Consider the following 11913-nt stretch of genomic DNA (forward strand, 5'->3'; position numbering starts at 1 on the left):
CAATCAAAACATAAATGAAGTGATAGAAAACAGGTGAATATTTAGCTGATCTCAAGATGGAAAAAGTTTTTCTAAGAATGAAAGTAAAGAACTTTATATGAATAAAATAATGTTTGGCGGTAAAATTTAAAAGTTAAAGATCAAGCAAGTTATAACTTTATAATCAATATTAAATGCAAATGATATATTGGGGAAGTATTTGCAAATTATATGCATCATATACAGAGGTTCATAGCATTATATACACATCAGTTAAGGAAGGAAACCCAAAGAAGGAGATGGTCAGAGACACAAACATAATTCACAAAAGAGCATGTAGAAATGACCAATTTGTCCATTTATCTAAAATCTGTTTATTAAACATCTGCTATTTATCAAGTACTTTACTAAGTCTCTGTCCTCATGGATCTTATAATCTAGTAGGAGAAACAGACAGTAAACATAATTGCATAAACTATGATAAGTGTTATATAGGAAAAGAATGTTGAGCATATAATAGAAGTATTTGAACAAACATGGAAAGTCAAGTAGAGTTTGCAAGGAAATAATTTGAACAAGAACAAAAAGATGAGGTCTTGGATAGAGTGAGGCAGTTGACATTCAGAGGAGAAGTCATAGCGCAAAGACTTTGAAGACAGGAGGACCACGGTACACTTCGAGGACCTGGAAGACCAGTGTGGCAGCTGAAAGGATGGAACTAGGGAAAGAATGGTGTGAGATGAAGTTGGAGAATTCAGCACATACAGGTTATGATTGTCAGCTTGAGAATGCTGGGGAGCCACTAGAAAAGTGGCAGGAGAGTGACAGGATGGGATTTACATTGTAGGATCACTTTGATTGCTTTGTGAAGGTGGAATTGGGAAAGTAGACATTGGGGGTGGGACATAGCAATGGATGAATGAAACTTTTATTAATCATGTCAACAAGTATGTTTTGAGCACACACTGCACCAGGCCCTTTACAAAGTGCTAGGATAATACAGTGAGTGAGGTGGGCATGAAACCACATGGACCTTGTGTGGTAGTGCTATCTTCAATTTCTGTGGAAGACAAATTCACTAACATATAAAGAGACACATCAAACAAAAATCATGACAGGTTTTGAAAAATGCTGCAAAGGTACCAAGGGGGAGAAGTGGCGGGGTGGGGGGTGGGATGGTGAGATGAATTGGGTGATTGGGATTGACGTGTATACACTACTATGTATAAAATGGATAACTGTTAAGAACCTACTGTATAAAAAATAAGTTAAATTTAAAAATTCAAAAAAAAAAAGAAAAATGCTGCAAAGGTACTGTGAAGGAGAATAATGACTGATCTCTTCAGGAATGCATAAATGTCTCCACTTTTTTCAATGCAATCCCTATCAAACTACCACTGGCATTTTTCACAGAACTAGAATGAAAAATTTCGCAATTTGTATGGAAACACAAAAGACCCCGAATAGCCAAAGCAATCTTGAGAACGAAAAAAGGAGCTGGAGGAATCAGGCTCCCTGACTTCAGACTATACTACAAAGCTACAGTAATCAAGACAGTATGGTACTGGCACAAAAACAGAAATATAGATCAATGGAACAGGATAGAAATCCCAGAGATAAACCCACGCACATATGGACACCTTATCTTTGATAAAGGTGGCAGGAATGTACAGTGGAGAAAGGACAGCCTCTTCAATAAGTGGTGCTGGGAAAACTGGACAGCTACATGTAAAAGTATGAGATTAGATCACTCCCTAACACCATACACAAAAATAAGCTCAAAATGGATTAAAGACCTAAATGTAAGGCCAGAAACTATCAAACTCTTAGAGGAAAACATAGGCAGAACACTCTATGACATAAATCACAGCAAGATCCTTTCTGACCCACCTCCTAGAGTAATGGAAATAAAAACAAAAATAAACAAATGGGACCTAATGAAACTTCAAAGCTTTTGCACAGCAAAGGAAACCATAAACAAGACCAAAAGACAACCCTCAGAATGGGAGAAAATATTTGCAAATGAAGCAACTGACAAAGGATTAATCTCCAAAATTTGCAAGCAGCTCATGCAGCTCAATAACAAAAAAAGAAACAACCCAATCCAAAAATGGGCAGAAGACCTAAATAGACATTTCTCCAAAGAAGATATACAGACTGCCAACAAACACATGAAAGGATGCTCAACATCACTAATCATTAGAGAAATGCAAATCATAACTACAATGAGATATCATCTCACACCAGTCAGAATGGCCATCAACAAAAAATCTAGAAACAATAAATGCTGGAGAGGGTGTGGAGAAAAGGGAACACTCTTGCACTGCTGGTGGGAATGTGAATTGGTTCAGCCACTATGGAGAACAGTATGGAGTTTCCTTAAAAAACTACAAATAGAACTACCATATGACCCAGCAATCCCACTACTGGGCATATACCCTGAGAAAACCAAAATTCAAAAAGAGTCATGTACCAAAATGTTCATTGCAGCTCTATTTACAATAGCCCGGAGATGGAAACAACCTAAGTGCCCATCATCGGATGAATGGATAAAGAAGATGTGGCACATATATACAATGGAATATTACTCAGCCATAAAAAGAAACGAAATTGAGCTATTTGTAATGAGGTGGATAGACCTAGAGTCTGTCATACAGAGTGAAGTAAGTCAGAAAGAAAAAGACAAATACCGTATTGTAACACATATATATGGAATTTAAGAAAAAAAAATGTCATGAAGAACCTAGGGGTAAGACAGGAATAAAGACGCAGACCTACTGGAGAACGGACGTGAGGATATGGGGAGGGGGAAGGGTGAGCTGTGACAGGGCGAGAGAGAGTCATGGACATAGACACACTAACAAACGTAAGGTAGATAGCTAGTGGGAAGCAGCCGCATGGCACAGGGATATTGGCTCGGTGCTTTGTGACAGCCTGGAGGGGTGGGATAGGGAGGGTGGGAGGGAGGGAGACGCAAGAGGTAAGACATATGGGAACATATGTATATGTATAACTGATTCACTTTGTTATAAAGCAGAAACTAACACACCATTGTAAAGCAATTATACCCCAATAAAGATGTTAAAAAAAAAAAAAAGCATTCCCTCAAATCTTAGCACAGCATACTAGTTAGATACCATAGCTTCAGCATTTTCATGATATTTAAAAGGAAAATTTTAGTGTAGTCCCAGGTTTAAATGTATGAAATGTGATATTTTATGTAATAAATCAAGTCTTTAACCCACACACAAAAAGTAGTTTCATTATTTAACAGTCATTATATATATAGTCACACATAACATTCATTCATTCATTCATCCAGGAAATGTTTATTGAGCATTTACAGGTTAGAAGGTCATTGCTGTAGTCTAGAGAAGAGATAATGCCTAGTGTGGATAGGTTTGGCAATGGGGAGAAGTAGACACATTTAAGAAATATTGAGGATTGTGGAGAGGCTGGATATAGGCAGGAGAAGGAAGTACCGATGATCCCAGGTTTCCTACTTACTCAGCTGACTAGATGACAGTACAGTTCACTGAAGTAGAGGGAAAAAACATTTGACATTGCTAGTAATTAAGAGAAATACAGAGCAAAACTGTGAGATGCCATTTTCAGCTATCAGACATATGAAGGTTAAAGAAAAAGATAATGCTTGATGTAGAAAGAAGGCATGATAGAGCAGGTATCCTCATAAACTGTTAGAGAAGCAGAGAGCATTTGGCAATATACATTTTAAAGCTTAAAAGCATTCATACCCTTCGACCCAGTAATTTACTGTAAATACAAAAAGTTATTTACATTAAGGAATATTAGGCAAAAACTTAAATGCCCAACTGTAGGGAGCTGATGATATAAATTGTCACAGCTAGAGGATGGATTACTATATAATTATTAAAAAACAGACAAAAACTTTGGAAGAACTTTTAATGAGATGGAAAAATGATTATAACCTGTGAATAAAAATGCAAAACAAGTGTTGCTTGGGATGTTATAGTTGTGTGTTAAAAACACAAAAAGTATAGATATGTATATATAAAAAATTACTGGAAAAAATTAATTATGATGTCAATTGACATCATAGTTGTTATTTCTAGGTGGTAGAATTATATGTGGTTTATATTTTCTTATTAATACATTTCTATAAGTACTTTTCAATGACTATTACTTTTATAATTAAAATATTAAGTTCCTATAATTTAAGAAAATAATTATTACTGTGATGATTTTTCAGTCTTTCCAGTGTCAGCCTGCCTTTAGCTAAGATAATTCCAATAATAAATGGACAGATCCATTCAGTTTGCAGTGAAACACCTAGTCATTTTGTTCAGGTAAGAGGAAAGCTTGGGGGTATTATTAAAAACAGACTGTACTCTTGGTTGTGATCCTGTTTGTCCAACATAAAATTACATTTCTCTTCTATGATATTTGTTCAAAGAAACCAAAAACTTGAAACCACATGTAGAGTATGGTAGCATGACCCATGAGAGTAATAATGTATCATGGCACTTTTATGAGGTTGGGAATACCTTTCTCCATGTTATAGTCCAACACGTGTTAGACAGACTACATTTTAGTCCAAATACATTCTAGTGGTCAGTTGAATTTACAGTGTTACTGTTTTGCATTAAGCTGTGCTAGTAGAAAAGTTGAGCCTTGAGGCAAATCAGCGAACTAGTTCCTCGCATTTTGAGGAAAAATTGAAAATTTTTATGGGAAAGGTAAAGCATCTTAATAGCTAATAAATACAACAATTAATATTGCACCAATAATCTGCTCATTAAAAACTGCATACTCAGTAGGTTATTTAAATTTTTCATTAGACTACCTATAACTCCATCTCCTTTCTTAGGAAAGCATTTTAGAATACATTGAGTAAGACTAATTTTATTAAAAGGACAACTTTGAATCCATAGGTTTTTTTCCAAGTCACTTGCAAACTTGGAAACTGTACAACAAGTAATAAATTACCTGCAATACACCTCAGTTCCAAACCACTGCCATAATGTGCAGTGCAAAGAGACCCTAGGCCTAAGTGTAAAGATGGCATCTTCTCAGTATCGTTTATCTCTGTGGATTTCTACTTGAGGACATGAAGAGTCCTGAGACTATGGGTTGTAATTCTTCCTTTCTCTGTATAGTGTCATTAGCTTGTCCTTAACATGCTACTTTTCCTCACTCCTTCAGTCTTCTGTGTCATCCGCTCACCCATGAGAATTAGCCATTCATATTTCAGAAGAAAGAATGAATAAGGCTGATCTCATTTCACTTAATTTTAAGCTTAATTTAAGCTCAAAAAATCTTAATTAAAAACTTAGTTTTAAATTTTCTGTTTATTTTTTTTAATTTTTACATGTATATTAGTGTGAGAAAAAAAGTTATAACTTCTGGCATTTAAACCTTTATCTTTCTCCATTTTCATGAAGTCTCTGGCTTCATCAGTAAGCTGTTCATCTTGACAAGTGGGAAATACAGCTAAGCGTAATACAACACCAGCTCTGGTGCTTAAGTAATTTATGTTCTACATTAATTAAAGTCTGTATAATTGAGAATGAAGACAAAAGGTTTCAACCTAGTAAAAACATCATTGATACTAATGCTTAGTAAATTTTCTTAGTGTGACTGGATGTAGATTGAGTTTATAAACTAGACCATTAATTGACAAGACTTCCACCAATTTTTTTAACTATGATTTCTATGAGTTAAAATGCCACGTGGTATTCAGAGAATTTAACCTTGAATTTGTGAGAACAAGACTTACCTAAGCTCACTTGGGTTTTCTGATGCTTAGGAGAGAACACAAAGGATAGGTTCACTTCTTGTTTCTCTGCTGCTCACAGGGCACTTAATGGTTTCTGTTGTCATAGATCCTTTCACTATCTGGAGAAGCCTGTGGACGCCTCCTCAGAATAATGTCTATAAATGCATATTGTAAAATACGTAGGTTTTAAAGAAAACCAATTGCATACAGTTTTAAAATACTTTTAAAAATCAGATTTACGATATAGCAATATTGCTTCTTTGTTCATGCATTAAATAACAAGATGTAATGGCACTCCATGTAACTTCCACAGCTGTCTATCATATGATGTAAAAATGTCTGATTTCTACTAAAGGCAAATTCAGAGGTTCTGCTGCTACTATCAGTTTGTTGCTTACATTCATAACTGAAGGAAATGCTAGATTTTAGTTGAAGGTTAATGAAAATAAAGATGTAATTTTTTCCTTATCTACATTCACAGATCCCTTAAGAACCCCTGTTCTCAGGTGTATATGTGTGATTATGTATGTGTGTATATGTAATATATGATATACTACATATATTCTATGTTAGAAAGTAATATACCTCAATCATGTCATGTCAGCTTCCAGCAAAAGTACCTTTAGACTTGTATAGTGTTGTAATCATTTATTCAACAGATACTCTTCTAGCACTTGACACACACAGAAATCCATTTGAAGACTATTTTGGGTCGTCTTCTCTAAGCCACACTTGAATACTTATCATATCCACTATCTCTCACGTAAGAACTTAAACAATAAACATCTCCAGGAATTTATTATAAGAAAAACTACTTCTTTCATTAAATGGTTTTCTTTTTGGCCTTAATGCCACAAAACTTAGAGCTAACTTTGTTGCTTGATTACAGAAATGAATTCTGATTATCTGTTCTTTTTATAAACTGTAATGTTTTATTGTCATCTTTGCTAGGATCTGTTAATGATGGAGCAAGTGAAAGACTTCGCTGCTAATGTGTATGAGGCCTTTAGTACTCCTCAACAACTGGAGAAATGATTTTTTCCTTCAGGAAGAACTACAGTGGAATTCATTTGCTTTAAAAAATACACTGAATAAATCAACTATATAGAGGGTAATGATTTGGTACTGAAATGTCTAATAAAAATATATTCATAATCAAAGTCTTCATTTCATAATAAAATAGATTTATTTGGCATCTTAATATATTTTTTTAAAGTCATCAACAGACTGGTTTTTGTGGGCATATCTGAGTGTACACAGGGCAAATGTCAGAATTGTTAATAATTTGTTACACCATGGATATTAGTTCCAAACTGATTAATGTAGATACTTCTTTTATATAATAGGAAATTCAGTATACTTTGACATTAATACTGAGGTAAAATCTGTTTGGGAAGTAGGTGTGAAGTCTGGAAAATAATGCTATTTAATCATTAAGTTCTCTGGACTACAGTATACAGGAGTGAATCAGACTTCCAGTTAGTATTCAAAGGGATAAGTTATTTGTCTTAAATATACCTGATTGAGGACTTCGTTTTTTTAGAGAAATCAGTTAATTTAGCAACTGTGATCTGGACTTCCCTGGCAGTCCAGTGGTTAAAACTCCCTGCTTCTCCTGCAGGGGGAACGGGTTCGATCCCTGATCCCTGGTCGGGGGAACTAAGATTTTGCATGCCGCATGGCACGGCCAGAAAAAAATAGGGAACAACTATGATCAGCAATTTTTTTCTTTACTGTTGTTAACAATCCTTAGGAAACTACATATTGATTTAGGGGCAAAAATTGTGTTGATGCCGTTTACTCACAGCTATGATTAACTACTGTACATAGTTTCATTCATTTTTTGTAAATAATTTTAATAACTTACTTTGTATTGATTTTGAACAGTGAATCTTATTGCAATAAAGTATTTTAGTAAAATATGGTTTTATTGAGTTAATACTTTACAACTATTAATTTATTTGTCCCATAGCATTTTTGCTGTTATTTTTGGAGATTACACTAGTTTTCAAGTTTCATTTTAACTGGTAATTGTTGCTTTCTTTTAACTTATTTGTTTAGAAAAAATAAATAGCATTTCCTTCTGAAAAGAAATAATTCATTGTTCTAGTAAATCTATAGTTCTTTATATGGGTAATTAGAGCAGAAATAAATGAATCATGATCGTCATTATATTAGATATATTTTCAGTAGCATAAGAATATTTTCAGTAGCATCATTTTATGTTGTTTTATTTCTCTAACATATAGCTAAATAGTAGAAGGTAGAAAATGAATTGTGAAGTCTCTTCTAAGGCCAGGTTAGGCCTGAAGCCAACCACTAGGGAATCTATGCCTAGAATATTTTTTTAAAAAAACAAAAAACAAAACAAAAAAAACAGAAAAAACAGATGTAAAAGTGGAGAGGAGAGCAAATGCTTCTTTTCAAAATTTGACAGAATATAATGATGTTATTTCTAATAGGGTGGTGGAAAAACTATATTTTGGAAAATTAGTAAATGTGTGTGTAATAGGGCATGCATCTCTTCCAGCAATATTAACCCAGGATTTCATCCAAGGAAATTTTGAGAATGAACAGGTGCAGCCTTGTTAAGGATAGAAAGCTGATCATCTGAAAATTATCACCTGGAATCATCTACCTCTGTAGAGTTGTAGCAGTTTTAGAGATGACAAGGTAAAAACCACATGTATTTAAAGCTAATTGGACTTAGACATTATAAATTTGTCTTCTAATTGTACAGTAGGAGCCCTTTTATCTGGGACCCTTAGTTGTTTGGTTAATCCAAGAAGTCATTTAAAGCAGGGTATCATTTAAAAAATAACACATGTATTCTTAGATATTTTAACTTAAAATATAAATAATCTTTATTTGCCAGTTATTGAATGTAGGACCCATGTCTTTTCTACCTTTTCAGTGTAGGTCTGCTTCTAAGGGTTCTCTAATTGTCTTTCTTATACAGATCACATGTATTAACATTATATAGTTGTAAACCAGGGGTACAGAATTCTTGTAGATTTTTACTATATTTCCCTTCAGTCTTTTACAACTTTTTTTTTTTTTTTTGGCTGCGTTGGGTCTTCGTTGCTGCGCGCAGGCTTTCTCTAGTTGTGGCGAGCGGGGGCTACTCTTCATTGCAGGGCGCAGGCTTCTCTTTGCAGTGGCTTCTCTTGTTGCAGAGCACGGGCTTTAGGCGTGCGGGCTTCAGTAGTTGTGACTCGCGGGCTCTAGAGCGCAGGCTCAGTAGTTGTGGCACACGGGCTTAGTTGCTCCATGGCATGTGGGATCTTCCCAGACCAGGAATCAAACCTGTGTTCCCTGCATTGGCAGGTGGATTCTTAACAACTGTGCCACCAGGGAAGTCCTTTTACAACTGTTTTACCCACAATTAATTAACCAGTACATTTAAATTGGAAAAAAAAAAAGGCAACATATGTTTATCTAGTTTTTCCAAAGTATTCAACTTGGTTTTCACAGAAACTATAAATGTTCACACTCATTTCATCTGCTTATGCAACATGATAAAAAGTTCTACTGGCATAATTAGTTTGGTAACTATAGTAGTTTCCTAGAACTGCCATAACAAATTACCACTAACTGTGTGGCTTAAACAATAGAAATTTATTCTCTCACCATTCTGGTGCTTAGAAATCCAAAATTAAGGTGTCAGCAGGGCCATGCTCCCTCTGAAGACTCTCAGGAAGAATCCCTCCAGTCCTTCCTTGACTCTTCCAGCTTCTGGTGGCCCCAAGAATTCCTTGGCTTTGTAGCAGCGTAGTCTCTGCTTCTGTCTCCATATGGTCATCTTTTACATGCTTGTGACCCCTGCATCCAGTATGATCTTACTTCAATATTTACTTTAATTGCATCTGCAGAGACACTACTTCCAAGATCATATTCTGAGCTTTTGGGTAGACGTGAATTATTGGGGAACACTATTCAACCCATAACAGTAACGAACTCAACTAACCCTTGGTAAACATATATTGCAGCAAGTGAAAATCAAGGTGAAGCATGTGCCAGACAGAAGCCTACTAACTGAAAGCCTGCAGCTTGCCTGGGCGTCAATCAGTATGCTTTTCCAAGAAAATGGAGAGCATCCGTTAATCTAGTGAGTTGGGTAAATGGAGATTACTTAAAACAGCTTCTACTTTCTCCTTCAAACTTGCATAAATGTGTTGGTTACTGTATATATATAAAAATCTGATATGAACAATTATTTATTTTTTTGCAAGTTAGGAAGGTTTTCATCTAACCAGGTCTTTTACTTACAAAATTGAAATGAACAGAAGGCAAAACATCTGTCTTGTTTTCTATTGTCCTAATTCATATTTATTTGATTAGCCTGACCTTTTAAAGTAATTGTGTTGCTTCAATGTGGCACTCATAAGAAAATGAGAGTCTTATTAAAGTGATATCCATATTTTAAATGATATCAATGTCTAAATCATTCAGTCTAATAATCTAGCTTTGCTTGCCTTCAATATTTCTCATCATTAAAGAAAAAATCCAAAGTTACTGAAATTCAAAACAAGTCAATTTTGTGCCTATTTAGTAACTCTGGGAAAAGGCACAATTGCTTGGGGGGTTAAGGACTATTGGCTAAAATAGGTAATAAGAGCTCTGGTTTTTAATTATCCTTAGTATAATTCCTGCCCTCCATACCAATGATAATGCTAAGAATTTGATGGAATATTTTTAAATGCTTGTTATGAGTCCCACTTATAGTATATTTCACATATAAGCAAGATATACCTTAAATAAACTTAAATTTGGTGTCTCATTCTGTTTCATATATAATGTCTGGTTATTAGCAAAGCATTTTATCAGCACCTCTGAATGCTGAGCTGTATTTTATCATTTAGCTCCCTCACAGCTACCCATTAACTAAACCCTATACCTAACTATAATTTGCTTAAATAGTTCCATTTTCCCTCTATTTGTAAAGGTCAAGATGGACAGGGTAGGAATTTAAATGATTGACAGGTTTTTAGTCACAAAAATACTTTCTTCAGGGCTTCCCTGGTGGCGCAGTGGTGGAGAGTCTGTGCTCCGCAACGGGAGAGGCCACAACAGTGAGAAGCCCGTGTACCGCAAAAAAAAAAAAAAAAAAAAAAAAACTTTCTTCAAACAAACAGATGACCTCACTTTTATGTTAAGATTCTTCTAACCCTGTTTATTTGGGTTTGAGGGCTTTTTTCCTTTTTTTGTTTTTCCTTAGTCTAGTGTTTGGGATCATGTAAATCTGTCTTTGGACCTCTAATAAAATGTTACTTGGGATTTAGAACTCTTAAAGTACTTATTCATGTAAATACTTTGGCATGGTTTCAAAATTTTGATAGTTGTAGAAACTTCAGCAATGAATAATTTTTTTTAAGATTTTCAACTTCAAGATGATTTTAGAAAATAAATATGAATAGTATTTTATTTCCCTGTCTACTTGAAGCATTTATAGGGAACAATGAGATGTCCACATTTGATTGATATGACAAAATGAAGCCTGTAGCACTTCAAATAAAGATCTAGCCATGTGGAACATCTTTTGTTAAGGGGAGTGAGTTCTTTAATCAGTGTTTCTTTAAATTTACATCAGTATTATTTTTGCTTCATTCTTAGGGAAGATCTGAATAGACTTCCTAATTTTCAGCTAGCTGTTCAACTTCAATTTGCTTAAAAGCATATACAGGAAGTAAATTTATTAATTTAAATTGGTCCTCAAATTAGCCCACCCACAAAAATAGGCCCATACCTCCAATCCCACACACTCACCTCCCCCTGCCAAAGAAAAACGTGGAAGAATACATACTAAAATATTAGTAGTGGTGATCTTAACAGTGATTTTGCCTTTAAGCATTTCTGTATAATCTTAAATATCTATAGTGAACATATCAGTTTTATTACCAAGAGGGAAAAAAAGACAAATTTTTTTTATAAAAAGAAAATTACTGTAAGCATTGGAAATAAAATATTAAGCCAAATTTACTATATACCTATGAACCTCTATTAGTCGGCTAGGGTTGCCATAATAAATACCACATATAGGATGGCTTAAACAACAGTAATTTATTTTCTCACAGTTCTGAAGGCTGAAAGATCAAGGTGTCAGCAGGTTTGGTTTCTCTTGAGGCCTCTGTCCTTGGCTTGCAGATGGCTACCTTCTCACTGCATCCTTATGTGGT

At 34.7% G+C, this 11913-nt stretch overlaps 2 protein-coding genes across 4 annotated transcripts in view; one reads left to right on the top strand and one right to left on the bottom strand.

Annotated features, from left to right (window-relative positions):
• ADAT2 (adenosine deaminase tRNA specific 2) overlaps positions 1 to 11845 on the bottom strand; it is a 118858-nt gene extending 107013 nt beyond the window's left edge. Inside the window, exons 1-2 of one of the 2 annotated variants that reach the window (XM_079938738.1) lie at positions 9368 to 11845; positions 5738 to 5892 (exon numbers count right to left, since the gene is read on the bottom strand). The gene's annotated coding sequence lies outside the window, so the exon portion shown is untranslated. Of the gene's footprint in view, positions 1 to 5737; positions 6024 to 9367 lie in introns of those variants that run through there. The other variant, XM_079938739.1, reaches the window with a different exon arrangement.
• PEX3 (peroxisomal biogenesis factor 3) overlaps positions 1 to 11913 on the top strand; it is a 44870-nt gene that overhangs the window by 29014 nt on the left and 3943 nt on the right. Inside the window, exons 11-13 of one of the 2 annotated variants that reach the window (XR_013830709.1) lie at positions 4211 to 4307; positions 6689 to 6848; positions 8268 to 8410. Coding sequence is in view for 1 of the 2 variants with exons in the window: in XM_079938736.1 (XP_079794862.1) it covers positions 4211 to 4307; positions 6689 to 6772 (181 nt within the window). In the remaining variant the exon portion in view is untranslated. Of the gene's footprint in view, positions 1 to 4210; positions 4308 to 6688; positions 7647 to 8267; positions 8411 to 11913 lie in introns of those variants that run through there. The other variant, XM_079938736.1, reaches the window with a different exon arrangement.

This window comes from Stenella coeruleoalba, assembly GCF_951394435.1.
Source record: "Stenella coeruleoalba genome assembly, chromosome: 12".
In the NCBI taxonomy this organism is placed as follows: Eukaryota; Metazoa; Chordata; class Mammalia; order Artiodactyla; family Delphinidae; genus Stenella; species Stenella coeruleoalba.